This window comes from Fundulus heteroclitus, chromosome 8, assembly GCF_011125445.2.
Source record: "Fundulus heteroclitus isolate FHET01 chromosome 8, MU-UCD_Fhet_4.1, whole genome shotgun sequence".
Lineage (NCBI taxonomy): Eukaryota > Metazoa > Chordata > Actinopteri > Cyprinodontiformes > Fundulidae > Fundulus > Fundulus heteroclitus.
The window spans coordinates 30,858,528-30,877,717 of NC_046368.1; the positions used below are offsets into that span (position 1 = coordinate 30,858,528).

Sequence of the window (19,190 nt, forward strand, 5' to 3'; positions counted from 1 at the left end):
ACAGCTGTACAGGTTTGAGTTTATTGTGTATATTCTAAAATACACACAGGATCTGAATTACACATAAAGAGCTGTGCTTTCTGTAACTACTGGCTATTTGACCATCTTCATCGTAGGAGAATTTGTTTCCTGGCACCAGCCTTAAGGTCCATTCATACCCTACGTTTGGCCTACACGTCCGTATTTCTGTCCGTACGTTCTATCCGTTGACTCCTTCATACCACCGTCCGTTGAGGTGCTCAATAACCAATATGTCCTCTAGGTGGCAGTGCTGGGTGCCAATAATTCGTCATTGATCAAACATGGCGACGGTCCAAGACGTGATTTTGTTGTATTTGCTACGTAAGTAAACTTTTTGTTTGTCCCTGTGCCCCGGACACGACACATCATATATGTGTGTAGTTGCGGACAAGCCCAGAAAGTCGTTCCTCGAATCCCGGCATTGTTTAAAGCCCAGAATTCTAACCTTCTTTGTGATTTTGTTGACATTTTGTACTACAAACTCAATAGCGTCCCCACCTTTTCCGGTAGTATTGCTCCGTATTGATCTGTTTTGTCCGTAATCGTAAGCTCTCAATTTTCGTGTCAAAATACGGACGAAATCGACGGTTGGAACGTATGAAACACTCAACACGTATCCGTATCCGTCTTTTACGTGAGGTATGAATGGGCCTTTAAAGTCCATATCCTTTCACAGAAATCGGCACCATTCAAGAAATGTGCTTTGACTGTTCCAAAACCAGTTCACCTCAATCTGCTTAGCACCCACTTAAAGCAAAGTACCAGGAGCCTTGTGGCGTTCTGCATTAGCAGAACCTGCCTCTCCATCAGAGAGAGACTGTTTGGGTCAAGGATCCGAAATTGCATTCAAAACTGGTTTTGAAATAAACAAAACAGGGTAACGTTAAAGTTTCTGGAATGTCCTGACATCAAGTCTATTGAAAAAATGAAGAACTATCATAAAAAAACTTATCAGTACTAGGAAACCAACCTTTTAAAATAAGCAACATTAGTTCTGACAAGAATATCTAATATCCAGTTAGTAACTTGTTGATGGCTAGAAAATGTGCAATTGCACATCTTGATAAGAGATATATATCCAGTATAATCTATCACTAAGATGTATGTATACATTTGAGCCTGTGTGTCATTTTGACCTTGTGTGGATTGTAAGAAACTATAAATACAAGCTTGTGCACCCTTTCCTTGCTTTTCAAATGAATTGAACTTGTACCTTGTATAATCAGTCCATCCTGAAAAATAAACCCAGCTTGAATGCATCATTAAATACCCAAAATTAATTTGACATTCATAACCACGAAGAGTGTGTAAACCTCTGATCCATGGATGATGTGCACAATTATACCTCAAAGGAGAAGTAACTGCTGCCTGTTTTGTTGAAAGGGGAACTGAAGCTGTCAGACCCAACGTTGGGTCAGGAGAGTAATTACATTTTGGTGAGGGTCACTTGACCTCTCCTGGTGATCCAGGTTATCTGATCCCTGAAAAGGAACCATGATTGAACTTGTTGAAAATACTCAGGATTTCAACATTTAATATTATGCTTGTGTTTTTTGATGATTTTACATAACTTTGAACAGTCTACTTTTAAAAACCAGCCTCCTCTATGTTTTTCATTCTGAAACTTCTCATCTCAGTCTTTGAAAGCATCATAACATTTGATTGGTTCTTTACAAAAGAGTCTGTAGGAGTTCCCTTATTGAGTATTTCAGCGAAGCAGAGCATCTACTATGTTAATCTACTTTGGTCTATCTGATCAATTCAACCTAATGTATTCCTTATCAATACTCACTTGGCTTAGGACTGCACTAAAGATAAAGGATGCTGTCTTAAAAACCTCGATATCTGTAAAGAGAGATTTTCTCATCTCGTCCCTGAAAGGAGGACAGCAGTGGGGATTACACTGTGTGTGTGCGGTTGAGATTATCGCTGTTGCAAAAGGGACGATCAGAGGTCACAGGTCCTGCCCGTGCATCTGCTGCTGCATCTTCTGAAGCATCTGCTGCATCCTCCTCAGCTGCAGAGGACCGCCACATGGAAACAGAAACATAGGAATGAGGGGCACTGTCTAACCAAAATGTCTTACCTCCTGAACCTTTTCACCATTTGTCACGTTGTGAACAGACATTTCAGCGTGCTTTAATAAGGTTTCATGTGATAAACCAACACAAAATAGTGCTTGACTGTCAAAAGGAAGGGAAAATATGCATTATGTCCCACATAAAAAAGAAAGAATCTGAAAAGTGCGGACCACATGTGTGTTCTGCCCCCCGTGCTCTAATGCCCCTAAACAAAAACTAATGCAACTAATCGTCTTCAGACATCAGCTAATAAGGAAGAAGTCCACCTCAGTGTAATTTAATCTTAGTGTAAATGTTTTGTGAAGTTCTCCGAGGTTTGTTGGAGAACATTAGTGAACAAACAGCATCATGAAGACTGTGAAGAGGTCTCTTCAATACACTGCCCCGTGTGCCTTGGATCAGCTGTAGCCTACAGGTACCAGAAGCTGCTTTCCCTGCACACATTTAAAGAGCTTTTAAAGGAACTGGAAATAATTATATATTGATGTAGTTGCTTTTAAAGCTTGTGCATATTCTAATTATACGCTTTTAGATTTAGAATAGTGTCTAAAATCGTGTCTTTGCTGCTTACTTCGCGCGCACATTCTTGTCACCGTCTCCTAGTCTTAGTCTCTCCTGGTTAGATAAAGGTGAAATTAAACTGTAGCAGGAATTGAAACCAGCCATTCAGAGATGCTCCCTCGCCAACAAAGTTGCTAAATACAAACGTAAGCCCAATTCTTTCGATTTGTATTTGTAAAGAAATGACCAATTTGTGTAATTTTCTTGCATGTCACAATTATTCTGCAGCCTGTTGAAAAAAAACAAACTGGAAAATACAGTAAACGTAGTTGCCGCACTGAAGAAAAATGTAAAAGTTCAAGAGATGTTGATTATTTTGCAAATTCTGTATCTGCTAATAACACATTTATGTGACCAGTCTTCACCAGCATGAACTAGAATCTGTGTGGCGCACATCTGAGTGTGTTTAAACAGCGAGGCTATTGCAGCTCACCTCTTCATCTTTCTTCTTGATGAGATTCTCTGTCTCCACGGCTGGCGTGGACAGCGGCAGGATCGGGATGGGACTCTCCACCCGCTTATCTGCATTCATCTTACTGTAATAAGAGGAAAGAAACGTAACCAGTCAGAAGGAAGGGTATGCGCTTGGTCTGACTGCTGCACAACAAACTGTTTTTGCTGGCATTTCTTATGTTATCTTATTTATTGCAATAACAACAAAAGTCAGGATAAAAAGTATTTCAAAACTAATCCGTCTTTTTTAGGCAATACCTATATCACTGTAGACACAAATACTGCCTTAAAACAGCATGCGATAATTGCATTACATCACAATTTCAATTGTTTGCTTTAATGGAACCAACGGTGGAATAACAAGCTCAAAAAGCAAAAGTAACAATACAATCTATTTTTTGCTATGTCATCAGCCAGAGTTTATCTTTCTTACAGTAAATCACAAAATTATTGTTGTGATAATCCTCTACATTTGGTATAAAAATTATACAATAATTGCCGAAGGAAGAAAAGGAGGTAGGACGCAAGGAAGGACCTAAACGAGGGAGATTCAAAGGAAGAACACATTTACACAGTGGATGAATTTGGAAGATACAAATGTTTCTCCACGCTCTTGCTTTTCTTATCCCACTCGCTGGACAATACTGAAATCAGATTCTATACGCATCCAGACTTTTCCTGACTTTGCAGAAACCCTTAATAGGTCTTCCTGTTTGGAGACCTTTGAAGGATTATAGAACACACTCATGGTTTCTAGAAGAGCCCTCCTTTCAAGGAAATACTGTTTTAATTAAATGCTTGGTGGTCAAACAATCCGCTATCCACTGATTGGCCACTGAGACAAACAGCACTGCAGGTTGGTCAAGGTACATCATCTTCTCTACCTCTGACTGATACTTGTGCAATAGGCATACGTTTAGATTTATTTACACAAATTACAACTTCTTTTCACTTTACCTGCTGACTCACTGCTGTTATAGTTAATCCTTAATTTAAATGTCTTCTTAGTAAGTTAGACTATATCAGGGTTTCAACAGTATGGTAATGTAAAAAGATCTAGAACTGAAAATGATAACAATGACTGTTAACACTCTTAGCTGTGTTCCCACAGTTCCTTATATGTAACAGTGCATTCAAATAAGAACGAAAATATAAACATGCATTATAAATATCTTTAGTATAGCTATAATCATAACATAGTAATATGTAATAATGCTTTATTTTCAAATAAATTTGACTACAGTTGGACTATAGCAATTACATTATTTTATACATTTTCTATTTTTGTTAGAAATTTAATTTCAAATGCTGTACAGTGAAAGTGTAAATTCATCTAAAGGCGATCACATTGCTCCAATCCCACAGTGAGCCACGCTGAAAGCGAGCAGGTATTTTATGCCCCGGCTCTCTGATCTCCAACATGCTCATGCTTCAAAGCCGTTTTCACCCACACTCATCTACAGACACTTCCCAGAGAAGCTAAATGTGCACAACTTCCATCCCACACATAAGGGATGCTTTTAGTGGAGCAGTTTCGTTCTTGGATAGCTTCTGGCGCCCTGTTCTAAACTGCTATCTTTTTTACCTGTCAGATTTTTATTTAAAAGACTTTTCTGTTCTGGTTTAAGATTTGGTCCGTCTTTCCATTTGGGAACCAAGCCATAAAAATATCACCAAGGTTAGCAATGACATTATCTTGTACACATCTACAGATTCCATGACATTACACAAGAATAACTTTTAGAATTAGTCTAATGCAAGGTCTCTTTAGAGTGCAAGAACTCCTGTTAAAATATTATTTTTTTGCTAAGTAAAATATTTGATCAATCATTTTACTACTTTTTTGTCTGTCTGTCTGTCTGTCTGTCTGTCTGTCTGTCTGTCTGTCTGTCTGTCTGTCTGTCTGTTTTGCATGTCTTGGGGGAGGAAAGTTGATAAGCGAACTAAGTGGTAGAATAAGGAAGTACAGGAGTGTGTTTGGAGAGAGAAGCAGCATAGGGTCAAGGTAGATTTACCAAAGGCCAAACAACTGGCATACTTGTGTGACAATAGGAGGGAGCAAAGGACTTCTAAAGGTTGGCGAGGCAGAGGGACAGAGATGGGAAGGATCTTCATCAGGTGAAATGCACTGAGAGGTGCAACAAGTGGGACAGGAAGATTGAAAGGGTAGTTTGAAGAGTTGATGAATGAGGGAGATGAAACAGAAAAAGTAGGAGAAGCAACTATTGTGGATGAGGAAGTAGCAAAGATTAATAATGATGAAGTAAGGAAGGCATTAAAAAGAATGAATGATGATGATCTACCTGTGGAGAAATGGAAGTATCCCATAGAGACAGCAGTAGAGTTTTTGACTAGGCTGTTCAATAAGATCTTAGAGAGCAAGAAGATGCCTGAGGAATGGAGGAGAACTGCGCTGGTATTCATTTTTTAAAACAAGGCAGATGTGCAGAGCTGTGGCAGCTACAGAAGAACAAAGTCGATGAGTCGTTCAGTGAAGTTATGGGAAAGAGTAGTAGAAGCTAAACTGAGGTCAGAAGCGAGCATCCAGAAAAAGTACTACAGATGCAGTATTTGCTTTGAGGATGTCAATGGAGATGTACAGAGAAGGTCAGAGAGAGCGGCATTATGTTTTTGTGGATCTAGGAAAGACGTATGACAGGGTGCTGAGAGTGGAGCTGTGGTATGGTATGAGGAAGCCTGGAGTAGCAGAGAATTTTTTTATAGTAGTGCAGGACATGTATACGAGTTGTCAGAATGTGATGAGGTGGGCTGTAGGTGTGGAGAGGAGTTCAAAGAGGAAGTGGGACGGCATCAAGGATCGGCTCTGAGCCCCTCCTCGTTTGCTTTGGTGATGGACCGGTTGACAGATGAGGTCAGAAAGAAATCTCCATGGACTATGATGTTTACAGATGACATTGTGATCTGTGGTGAGAGCAGGGAACAGGTGGAGGAAATGGAGGTGTGCCCTGGAAAGGAGAGGAATGAAGGTTAGCCGCAGCAAAACAGAATACGTGTGTGAATGAGACAGACCCAAGCGGGGCCGTGAGGTTACAAGGAGCAAATCTAAAGAAGGTGGAGGATTATAAGTACTTAGTATCAACAGTCCAGAGCAATGGAGAGTATGGAAAAGAGGTGAAGAAACATGTTCAAGCGGGTTGGAACGAGTGAAGAAAAGTGTATGGTGTGTTGTGTAATAAAAGAGTAAGAGCGATTGGTGGTGAGACCAGCGATGCTGTCTGGTTTAGAGACGGTGGTGCTCAGGAAGAGACAGGAAGAGTAGCTGGAGGTAGCAAAGATGAAGATGTTGAGGTTCTCTTTGGGAGTTATGAGGACAGATATTATCATGAATCAGTAGATCACAGGGAATAAAGAAAGATAAAGAAAGGGAGGCCAGACTGAAAAGGTTTGAACATGTATAGAAAAGGGAGGGTTTTACTGTCAGGCAAGAGGCCTAGAGGAAGACCAATGAGGAGATTTATGGATGGAGTACAAGAGGACATGAAGGTAGTTTGGTTCTCGCTCACCTGGTCATGTTTTGGATACACTGGGCCCTGTAGTTTTCATAATGGCAGTCATTGGTGGTGTCCTTCAGGTCGTGCATGTGGGTTCTTATAAGCATGTTCCTTAGCTTCCCAAAGTCACAGTGGGATGGGTTCTCCACTGCGGGAAGAGATAGACATCAGAGCTGGACGAGCACTTGGAACGACAGCTGTAGATTCATGCTCAGAGTCTTACCCTCCACGATCCCCCATGGGTACAGGCGGCCCCTCACCCTCTGACCTCGCACCTCGACTACAGTGTTCCCACCAATCACTGCAAATGGAAGGCTTTCCTGCAGCATCAGCATCAGCATAGCGTGTGAACATCCTGCTATTTTACGATTCAGCTTAGAAATAACTCACTGTGCTCATCTATAACAGATGAACTCAAAAAACTGAAACATCATACTTCAAATGCAACATTTGAAGTGGGAATTTTGTAAAAAGCCAGCTTGCCAGATTTCCTTTCGCAATATTAAGAACATAAACACAGACGTTCTGTCCTCCCACATTGACAATATGCCAATCCCTGCTCTTTCCTCTCCGGACCACCTTGTCACCCACTACAACTCTGGACTTTCCAACATTGTGAATTCCCTTTCCCCTCTCAAAACCCGCTCTGTGTACTTTTCCCACTCTGCCCCGTAAATCTAAGTACTCTACCTGTTCTCTTGACCCCCTCCCCACAGCTCTGGTCAAAACCTGTCTCACCTCCCTCCTCCACTTCATTACTTCCATTATTCATTCCTCTCTCTCCTCTGTTATCGTCCCCTCACTTTTCAAAACTGCATCTGTCTCCCCGATTGTGGAAAAAAACCTGGCTCTGATCCCACTAACTTTAATAATCTTCGTCCCATCTCAAATCTTCCCTTTATTTCTAAAATACTCCAAAAAAATAGTGTCTCCTCAACTCCACGCCTTTCTAACCTTCAACAGTCTTTACGAGCCTTTCCAGTCTGGTTTTCACCCCTCCCATAGTACTGAAACCGCCCTAATAAAAATCACAAATGATCTCCTCATTGCTGCTGATTCTGGACTCCTCTCCGTCCTCTTGGATCTTAGTGCGGCCTTTGATACCCTTTCTCACTCCATTCTCCTCAATAGATTATCCTCTCTTGGCATCTCTCACACCCCCTTTGACTGGTTCCGCTCATTTCTCTCCGACCGCACTCAGTTTATTCAACTCAAATCTTTCCCATTCCACCCTTCCCCTGTCACTACTGGTGTCCCTCAAGGCTCAGTTCTTGGCCCCTTCCTCTTCATCACCTACCTCCTTCCCCTTGGCAGTATTTTTCGCAAATTCAACATTCATTTTCACTGTTACGCAGATGACACCCAGCTTTATTTATCCAGTAAACCCACTTCCTCACTCCCCCCCCCCCCTTGTCCCTTACTAACTGCTTACTTGAAATTAAAGACTGGTTCACCTCAAACTTCCTTAAACTAAACAGTGATAAAACTGAACTCCTCCTCGTCGCCACCAAATCCACCCTATCCAAAATCAATAATTTCTCACTACCCATTGACAACTCCTTGGTCTCCCCCTCTCCTCAGGTCAAGAGTCTGGGTGTCATCCTCGACTCCTCCCTATCCTTTCAGTCAAACATAAATAACATTACCCGGTCTGCATACTTCCACCTTTGCAACATTAACCGCCTCCGTTCCTCCCTCACCACGCTCACTGCCTCCGTCCTTATCCACAGCCTCATCACCTCACGTCTTGATTATTGTAACTCTCTTCTTTTCAGCCTCCCTCATAAATCCCTCCATAAACTCCAACTTCTTCAGGACTCAGCAGCTCGTGTCATCAGCAGAACCCCCTCTTTTCATCATATTACCCCTGTCCTTCATCAACTCTATTGGCTCCTAGTTCAATTCAGAATACAATTTAAAATCCTTCTATATACCTGTTCCAGCTCGCTTATTTGTAAATACACTGCTCTTGTCCCTCCCCATAACTGTTTTTATGTTCCTGTATTTGTATTTTTGTATTTTCATTTTTATTTTCTGTAAAGTGACCTTGAGTGTCCAGAAAGGCACTGTTAAATAAAATGTATTATTATTATTATTATTATTATTATTTTTATTATTATTAAAATACTAAAGATATTACTAGAGCACAGTGAGGTGTTATTGAAATCAGTATTCAGAAACAACCATAAAAGTATATTCCAGCATACATGTTTTAGGCTTTTCAAGCCATGCTTACCTTCAGCCCTTTGTCTTGATTTTTGATCTCCTCGTCTTCATCTGAGTCGCAGTCAGGGAACTGGTAGATCTTTATCCCGTACTTATCGATCTCTTCTCTGACCTGGATGGACAAAATACAACTAAGGTGCATTGGATAACAGCAGGAACAGATAAGCCTCATCATGTAGAGCTGAGATCCAGCAGAAATGACAGACCATCTGTGTGTGGAAGCTTAAAAATCACTTCAAATAAAATCTCCTTGGGGAGAGGTACGAGTCATTCCGACTTTAATACACTGAAATTGATCCAGCGTCTAAATCTGGAGCTCTGTTTTTATTTCAGCACTCTATTTACAATGTCCGCAACAGATTTTATACATCTGTCAGTGTCACTACTCAGCATGACCTACAGTGGATTTCAAACAAAGCTGGCCCAAGCCTCCATGGCGCCCTAAGCGAAATTGATTTTGGGGCCCTCTATTTCTTCTAATAATATGGATTTGCTGTGTCAAATATGATGAGGTTTATTTATTGTTCGCTAGCAAACATTAGCAAACACTTTATTCCTAAGTCATAAAATACTTTTGTAATTGCTCTTGTGAGCCCGTAGTGACCCTAAGCAGCTGCTTAGTTTGCTTTGCCCTGGGCAGGCCCTGCTTTCAAACCTACTAAGTGACCCAGTGCATATGTCCAAGGCATGGAGGCGAACCAAAACCTAAATTGGACAGATAAGGTGGTGTATGATGCAAACAAAACATTTATCACAACCGAAGCTGACCAGAGTGATCTGTCCTGTCGGTGTCCCTAGTGGGCAAAGCTTCTTGAAACTCATAATAGTCATCTCATGACATGGGTTGTTTGCACATTCCAACAGGTAATCACTGTACTGATTAAAAAGATTCACACTCAAGGACTGACATGTTAATCATATTTAAATTAGCGAATCGTGGATTTAAAAAAAAAAGCTTTCTGAATTTCCAAAATCTGATTATTTATAAAAGAGAAACGTTGACATATATAGAAAGTCATTCAGATGAAACCTTGAACCTGACATTTGTTGAGGTCATAACACCATTAGTATTTTGGAGATTTGGAATTGGGTAAGAGGTTTTTGTAACTAAAAAAAAGTCCAGCAAGGACAATTTAAAAGAATTTACAGCACTTTGACAAACTTGCAGTTTTTTATAAATAAAACTGAATTTGGATTTGGAAGCGCTCTTTATGTACAGACATTTATCATGAATTCCAGTGGTGAAGGTGAACAAATAAAAATGTCAACATTTACTCAGACGTCATTTTAAATAATCACAGTAAATCTGGTATTTCAGATTGCAATATGCTATTGAAGAAGGTAATCAGACCAAAGACAGAAGCAAACAGGTACCTGCTCTTTGAGCTTCTTTATCTCAGAAGGAGTGAGGCAGTCCGCTTTAGCGATGAGAGGAACCACATTAACTTTATCCTGAAGGGCCTTCATGAACTCTACATCAATGGGACGAAGCCTGTGAGAGGATCATAATATAATAAATATCCAAAACTTGAAAATCTATTTTCCCCTGACAGATTTCCTGTTCTTTTATTTGTTTTTGTAACACTTAACTAATTCACATCATTAACCAGGATTTAATATCTGACAAATAAAAAAAGAGTAAATAAAAAAAAAAACACTTTTCAAAGGATGATTCTATTTATAGGGAGAAGCTCAAGTAGCATTGGTTTAAAGAACCGACCTGAACTTGTATGAAAATAAAATCTCTCCTTTATTACATTTGAGCTCTGTCAACAATCACATGTATTAGTGCAATTTAACTTGCTACATGCAGGTTGTCAGGATTTGTCCTGCTGAACCCGAACACACACGGAGCTGGGTTTAAGAGAGTTTATTGAAGGAAGGATGGATTGTGGAGGGAGGTGAACCAGAGTCTACACCAGGGTGGAGAAAATGAATGAGGAGACGCTGGAGTTTGTAGACTAGAGGGAGCTGGAGGATGCTGGAGTGCTGCGGATGCTGTGCTGCCGAGACAGGAAGCCTTCAGAGGAGGTGAGCGTTCATGGAACGCAGGGGCTGCAGTAGGACCAGGAGTGCAGCAGAGAGGTTACTTGGGATTCTGGAACACTTGGAGTAGCAAGAGAAATCGGCAGCACAGCAGGGAGAACCCTTGGAGGACCAGACAGGCGCAGGAAGCTCAGGCCACCAGCCGTGGGAGAATCTCTGACTGAGAGGCATCAGATTATTCAGAAGAGCAGACCAATGGAGGCTTTTATAGAGAGGCTGGCAGGTGGAAAGAGTCCGGGCTGATTGAAGGCTGAACAGGTGTGGATGATTAGTGGAGAGAGAGCTGGGTAGAGGATGGAAGGTGCTGGAAAGGTTCAGGGTGCAGCAGGCAGAATTGCACCCTGACACAGCTCTGATTAATTTTCTTTTCATCCCAATGAAGTCTTTTGTGAAAATATTCTGGGGACTGACGAAACAAATATGAACTTTTTGGAAGTTTTACATCTAGGGTAAACCTACAGTTTTGGAAAAATATTCACCTGCCTTGGAATTTGACTTATTTTGTTACATTTCAGCCTCGAATTTAAATGTTCTACATTTGATGGATCGACACAAAATAGTTCAAGTTCATGAAGTGAGAAAAAAAAACCTAGCATATGCATTCACAATGTTTGTTATGAAGACCCTAAAAAGTTCTGGTGCCACCAATGACCTTCAAAAGTCATAGTTAGTGAAATGAAGTCCACCTGTGTCACATGACCTGTCAATATAAACACATCTTTTCTGAAAGGCCCCATGCATCACACCGTGAAGACAAGGAGCTCTCCAGACAACTTAGGAAGATAGCTGCTGAGGAGTACATCTCAGGGAAAGCACATGATACCATAACTAAGCTGCAAAGAAAGTCCCACCCACCAGAACTCACAGACCTGGAAAGAAGGACGTTCATTAGAGAGGCAGCAACCCTGAAGGTGCTGCAGAGCTCCCCAGCAGAGACTGGAGGATCTCTCCTGAAGACCAAAATAAGCCGTACGCTCCGTAGAGCTGGGCTTCATGGAGGAGTGGCCAGGAAAAAAAAGCCATTACTTCGTATTAAAAAAGGGTTTTGAGTTTGCCAAATGACACGTGGGCGACCCCCTAAATGTATAAAGGAAGATGCTCTTTTCAAATTAGATTAAAATTCTACTTCATAGCTACAAAGGAAAAACCTCTGTCTGGCCCAAACCCAACACATCCCATCAACCCAAATCCACCATCCCCAACGTAAAACATGGTGGTGGCAACGTCATGCTGTGGAGATGTTTTTTCCGCAGCAGGGATTGGGAAGCTGGTCTGAATGAGGGGAAGAATGGATGGTGCTAAATAGAGGGATACTCTTGATTAAAACCTAAGTCAGACTGCCTGTGATTTAAGACTGGGATGGAGGCTCGCCTTCCAGTAGGACAGGACTCAAAGCATACTGCTAAAGCAACACTTTAGGGGAAACATTTAAATGTGTTAGAATGGCCTAGTCAAAGTCCAGGCCTCGGTCCTTTTTCATAATCTGTGGTTAGACTTGAACATCGTTGTTGACTTCGGGAGGAGCGGGGTTGCTTTACAGAACAAAGGGTTTGCGTCACAAAAAAGTAAGATATCTTCAAATTTATAGGGAAGTTCTGTAAATGAAAAGGTACAAACTCTCAAACAAACCATTTTAATTCCAGGTTGTGAGGCAACAAAACATGAAATATGCCAAGGAGGGTGACTCCTTTTGCAAGGCACTGTACGTTAGGATTCCACACAAAGAACATCAACCTGGCTGTCAATGGTTCAGGGCTGCCTTGCTTCTTCCTGACCTGGATGATGCTCCATAACTGACAGAACTGTATTTTCTGATCTCCAGCCTGACGGAGAATTTAGCTCAAGTGAACCTGGTTCATGCAGCAAGATAAAGATCCAATGCAATCCACCAGGTGTCAACTGAAAGCCTAGACCTGAATATGATTGAGCTGCTGTGGTGAGACCTAAAACAAGCTGAGCATGCTGAAGCATCCTCCTGTGTAGTATCTGGACAACAACCATTCTGCAGAAGAAGAGTGCGCCAGAATTCTTCCACAGCGATGTGAAGGATTCAAGGACAATTATCCCAAATGTTGGATGGGAGTCATTCCCACTGATGGTGACACAACTAATTAAGTTTGGCACACGGTTACTTTGTCAATACAGTTGAAATAGGTTGATAATTATTTCATTTGAAAATAGCTTTTTGTATTTACTTAGCTTATGTGTATGATATTAAAATGTATTTGGTGATCTAAAACAGACAAATGGGATTTAAAAAACATTGTGTGTGTGTGTGTGTGTGTGTGTGTGTGTGTGTGTGTGTGTGTGTGTGTGTGTGTGTGTGAGAGTTACCCTTGTCCAAAAGGGGATATAAAGTAAAGGCAGCAGTGGACCCTGTTGTCCTGGATGTTCTTCCTGTTCAGCCCACTTTCATCCCTGAAGTACTGTTCAAACTGTTGATTGATGTAGTCTGTTACCGGTGTCCAGCTACAAAACACAAGCATACGGTTCAATATACATCTTCTCTAAATAGCAACAGTAAGATACACAATGATTAATCTGACTTAGCTGAATAACTGGGAGGTTAGGGAAACAGCAGGAGCTGTGAGACTGATAGAAATATCATCATGAGAATGTATCATGGCTCTCAGGCACTGAGCAGTGACTGCAAAGGCATTTATAGTTGTGCACACGTGCGGGACACATCGACCAAGAGTAAATAATAAACAGTCCAAGAGTGACCAAAGATGCAACTCATTCTTAAATAATATTCAACAAACTCAGGGAGCCAGAAAAGAATGGTGGTTGACTTATTTTAATTATGTTGTTGGTGAGTGCTTCCTTCAGGGACAGTACACAAGAGATTTTAACAAGGTTTATAAGTAAAGTAAAATTCTCCTTTTTCACAAATATATTTCACAAATCCAAATTCAATTTCAAAGACAAAACATTTGGTTCGGCCCTGACCAGTATATTGCATTTACAGCTACATTATCTTACATCGCTTATGTTTAGCAAAAATCAAGGGGAAATTGTGCCCTGATATAATCACACCCTGAGCTGTGAGCCATATAGGACCATGGACGCTTGATTTTCCACGTCAAATACTGCAACAGGTTCTCTTTTATGTGGCCAAATTATAATAATTATTATTATACAGATTACAAATAAAAGCAAGGTGAGAACAAAAGAAATAGAGGTTACTGATCTAATTTGCCAGCCTGGGCTAAAATAGACAAGCACATGTTTGTCTTTAAAATGCACACTGGAAACCAGTGGCACATCTTTTAGACATGTTGCCCAAAGTTTTTTGCTTTTAATGAGAATGTCTTACCACTCTGTGTTATTGATAGCATCTCCGAAACCTGGCACATCCACAATAGTCAGTTTGAGTTTCACCCCCTTTTCCTCAATGTCCACCGTGTGCTTTGTGATCTCCACCGTCTGCTTGATGCGCTCTTTTCAGGGAGCGGAAACAACAAACAGCAGTCATAGATATTTAGGCTAAAAAAAAAACACTGAAACATGAGCAGCTTGTCAGTAACTCACCCTCAGCATTGAGAAGCTTCCTCTCTTTGTACAGATCGGTGAGGAACAGGCTGTTGACCAAGGTAGATTTACCTAGGCCAAACTCACCTGCGTCACAAAAGGTTTTATTGTTCCAGATTATTTATTCATTATTAAACTAAATAATCATATTTTACCTCTAATTGGAGCCAGCACTCCTCACCTGCCACCATGAGGGTGAAGTCGAACCCTTTTTTCACTGACTTCCTGTGCAGTTGGCGCGGCAGCGTCGCAAAGCCCACATATTCTCTGTCCTAGAAAAGAGCAAACAATGGTTTTTTACAGCAGATGCAGGGAGAGCACACGGTCTGGTTCTCTGTGCATGAAGCTGCTACACGTTACAGGAGCCGTCTCAGTAAGGCAGTCTGTTTATGATGCACTGAAAATGCAGAGAGGGAGCCCGCCTCAAGGGTCTCCAAGTATACATAATAAAGCAGGGTAGCAGGGAGGGGGTTGGGAATATCTACACTTAGTGGATGCAAAGAGGAAGAAGAAAACTAGGACATGTGTGTGATGGGAATGAAGCCCATCCATCGTTGCAGTCTAGTGCGGAAAATGTTGCTTTGAGTCAGTTTCTGTCTGTGAATCCGTTGTTTTGGTTTTGATCTTCGTTTAACACCTGAATTGTCAAATCCCTCCCACACAGGAATCAGAAAAATGCTAACCATACTGGTAGCTGTAAACCTGCTGCTTTGACTAAGAGTGTTGGCTGAAATCCCTGTTAAATGACACCAAAGCCGTTGGCTGATATGTCACAAATTCAAAACGATTCAAAGGTTATGGCTATGTTTGCAGTTAACTATATAATAGCTGATTGTACCATTGGGTAAATTTACGTGCATTCCTACACAATTTTCTTTAGCTGTAATGAGCCGTGGGAAGATGGAGGTACTGAGAGCAGACAGCATGTGGTGGAACATTGTATTACTTCCATTTGAATTTTTGGGCAGATATGTTCTAAGAGCTTTTCTGTTTAGAAGAAGGATTTGAATAAAAACTCAGACCTTTAATGAAATAAGTAAAGACACAAAATAATCAATTGTTTCTTTTTCCCCGTTAGAGGATATTCACTAATGGCAACAGATCCTCTCCAAGTACTGACGTGGTAGTTTGTGCCCATCCCGGAAAGAGAAAAAGAGCAGGATACAGTCGCAGCAGGCTGCTTAAGATAAAAATGTGCCAAGCTTCCTGGCTGTCTTATATGTTTTTTTGGGGGGCTAGCTGGATGTTTTCCACTGTCTGTGCTGCCCCACTCTGCTGAATATTAAAATGGTAAATGGCTTGTACTTGTATAGCGCTTTATCAAGTCCAACGACCCCAAAAATCTAAACACTACAATCAGTCATTGACCCATTCACACCCTGACGGTGGTGAGCTATGTTAGTAGCTACAGCTGCCCTGGGGTAGACTGACAGAGGCGAGGATACAACACCTCTGCCTCACGGGGCCCTCAGACCACCGCCAGCAGGCAACGCTGAAGTGTCTTGCCCAAGGACACAGCGACTGAGACGGTTGGAGGTGGGGATTGAACCAGCAACAGATTCGATCTCAGGTTATCTACAAGTTATTTCACCTGTGTCTCCACCTATTAATATCTGCCTCTCACAGCCAATCAGTGTCAGATTGATTCCTTGCCATGTGTGAATTGATATCCAGTGTTGGGGTCTGCATCGCCAGTCCTGACCAGTGTTTTGGATTCTCCTGTTTTGCCTTGCCCTAGCTGGATATCTCATTGGACCATCTTTAGTTTCTGATCCCTTGCTCCTTGGAGTGTTCTGCAACGGTGAATGACCCTCGCGGGTCTCCCTGCTGTGAACAGCCTGCCGTCTGATCTACCTGCATCCTGGACTCTTTCCTGCCATCACCACATTTTTGTTATTTGTTTCATTTCTAATAAACCTTAAAACACAACTCCATGTCAGGCTCCAATATTGGATTTTCTGGTTCAGTTTAACAAAATTGACTGATTCTTTTTTTGAAGCCGATAAACCTGAACCTATGAAAACCTAAATATGAATTTAGATTGTTAACCAAAAGAAATTATTAGGTAGGGTGTATTGCATCACTTCCTGTTTTTTCCCGTGAATTTGGTGGATCAGTGTGGCATTTCAGACTCAATTTTGATCTGAATGCTCTTTACTGTGACATCTAACGCATAAGGATTTTAAAACACTTTTTTTGTTTGTTTCTGCACTTTACAATTGAGAACCCTTCATGTTTCACACATTTTTTTCCCTCTGGGTGGTTCGGAGGCTAGCTTACCATTAGATTCAGCAGTACTATGGCTACCCAGTCTCTCCTCTTGTTTCCCTGAGTCTATCTGAGTCTCTCCTGCTCTCTGTGTCAGATATTTATTTATTCCTCCTTTAGTGATAATGATACATATAATAAATGTAGTATTTGTAACTTTGGTTGTCAGAGTTTCGGGAATTGGAGCCCTGACTCCACCTTGTTGAACAACCAGCAGATAACTGAGACCTCTTAGCTAGCATATAGCCTCCAAGCAGGTGGGGAAGTCGATGACAAGTCTAAGGGCCCACAGCCTGCTGGAGCCCACACACAGCCCCCAGTAGCCTCGATGACAAACATATACATATGCAAACATAACATATACCTTTGAAAGCATCATTTCCAGTGGCTCATTTGGCCAAAGGGACGTCATAAGAAAATGACCCTTTAAGGACAATGCCACAGAAACTTTCATTCAAGCTTACTCTTCTACTTTCACTTTGTTCTTCTACTAAGTAGATTAACTAGTAGATAAGTTTCAGTCTAAAGAGTCAGACATCATTAGCTGCATTGTTCCAATTAAAATTAATGTTGTTTCTGGGAGGAAATGCTGTCCCTGGAGAAATGCTCCAGCAGTTAGAAGTGAAAACAGGCAGTGTCAAAAAAGCTGAACGCAGGTGGAGAAAGACGAGACTCCAGGTTCACTATGACATCTATAAAGAGAGACTTTACAGATATAGTTTACAACTGAAAAATGCAAGAGAATCTTTCTTCTCTGAGATTATCAACAAAAACATTAATAATATTCATGTGCTTTATTTGCCACGGTCAACAGGTTAACAAATCCTCCTGTGTCCATGGCTTCTGAATTCCACTCCACCAGGGCCTGTAATGAAGTTGCTAACTTCTTTACTGAGGAAATCCTAAAGATTAGAGGATCACTTCTGTACATCCATATCAAATTCAGAACCAAAGCTGTCTCCAACTAGACCTCATCTTGAGCAAATGTCCCAATTCAGCCAAATAAACTACAAAAGCTTAGAGGAGATAATTCAGCAGCTAAGTTCCTCCTCCTGCTGCCTCGATGTTCTACCCACAGCTTTCTTTAAAAAAGTTTTACCTGTCATAGCGTCTGACTCAAATAATAAACACGTTTTATCAAAACCTAATGAGAAAACCTGTATAAATAACGGTTAAGTTAAATAGCTACTACTACTACTACTACTACTACTACTACTACTACTACTACTACTACTAATAATAATAATAATAATAATAATAATAATAATAATAAACGTTTGAAATGTATCAAGATTGCTTATTTAACTGAATTACGATTCTGAGGATATTCTCATTCATTGAGACGCAAACCTGTTAACATATTTCATGCGTTCATCACTAGTGACTGCCACCCAGGGTTGATCACCAACTAGCCAAACAGGATCCATCCATCAGCATCCAAAAGGCTAAGGGCGTCACGACGCTGTGGGCTCGTCTCATCCAAAAATGTTTGCACAGACACACACGTTCACACACACATCCATCAGCTCTGTGCTCTTTACCTCTGCGTCGTCTGTGCCAGCACGAAGCCGATTTCCAGGAGACGTACGCGGCGCAGAACAGACGCATCCGTTCCCAGGGTGGAGAAGATCCGGAGAGAAACAGAGAGATGGAAGATGTTCAGGATGAAAGCCGGAGCACCCAACCATGCGGGGTTCTCTGGCACCTGCGGAGGCTCACCTGCACGGGGCGCGCGGCTCCGGTACCTGCTGTTGGACGTCATGCTGGACGCGGTGGAAGATGCTGGCAGCCTGGATGTAAGGGGGGCGGGTCTGAGGACAACTAGACCTCCGTCACCGCAGCAGAAGAGGAAGGGATGGGACCCGAGGCGAAGCGAAGCCAAATCACTACAATAAACGCTCATATGTCACCATGTCTTCATTGAGGTTCCTTCAGACTGCCTGTGGTTCTATTGGATCTGTGTGAGGGACGATCTGTCGGCAGTTCACCGGGCCACCAGGAGGAGGCAGTGTCCCTCTTTACTTAAACACAGACATGCTGCATTCAAATGTTTCACTCGCTTGCATCGATGTTTATCACACATATAGTACACACACACACACACACACACACAGATAGATAGATAGATAGATAGATAGATAGATAGATAGATAGATAGATAGATAGATATACTAGCGATAGGCTGGCAGCCTGTCCAGGATGCACCCCTAGCGACCCTAATAGAGAAAATGTATATATATATATATATATATATATATATATATATATATATATATATATATATATATATATATATATATACTCACCGGCCACTTTATTAGGTACCCCATGCTAGTAACGGGTTGGACCCCCTTTTGCCTTCAGAACTGCCTCAATTCTTCGTGGCATAGATTCAACAAGGTGCTGGAAGCATTCCTCAGGGAGTTTGGTCCATATTGACATGATGGCATCACACAGTTGCCGCAGATTTGTCGGCTGCACATCCATGATG

The 19,190-nt window shown here is 41.5% G+C and overlaps 1 protein-coding gene and 1 long non-coding RNA gene across 5 annotated transcripts; one reads left to right on the forward strand and one right to left on the reverse strand.

Annotated features, from left to right (window-relative positions):
• On the forward strand, positions 1-968 carry LOC118563977. The gene is made up of 2 exons (XR_004931558.1): positions 1-146; positions 681-968. It is a non-coding gene; the product is annotated as an uncharacterized LOC118563977 (long non-coding RNA).
• Positions 969-1,006: 38 nt separating this feature from the next.
• sept5b (septin 5b) lies at positions 1,007-18,693 on the reverse strand. Of its 4 annotated transcripts, none has more exons than XM_036140561.1 (12): positions 18,419-18,687; positions 18,241-18,251; positions 14,613-14,703; positions 14,432-14,518; positions 14,217-14,340; positions 13,235-13,369; positions 10,229-10,346; positions 8,865-8,966; positions 6,852-6,948; positions 6,641-6,776; positions 3,097-3,199; positions 1,007-2,038 (listed from the first exon to the last, which is right to left on the reverse strand). In XM_036140561.1, the coding sequence occupies exons 1-12, from the start codon at positions 18,600-18,602 to the stop codon at positions 1,976-1,978; spliced, it is 1,251 nt and encodes a 416-aa protein (XP_035996454.1). In that variant the 5' UTR covers positions 18,603-18,687; the 3' UTR covers positions 1,007-1,975. The 4 variants fall into 4 exon arrangements, with proteins under 4 accessions (XP_035996454.1, XP_035996453.1, XP_035996452.1 ...); XM_036140560.1 differs by having other exon boundaries at positions 6,852-6,957; positions 18,419-18,685; XM_036140559.1 differs by lacking the exons at positions 1,007-2,038; positions 3,097-3,199 and adding an exon at positions 4,994-6,082 and having other exon boundaries at positions 18,419-18,693.
• Between the last annotated feature and the right edge of the window lie 497 nt (positions 18,694-19,190).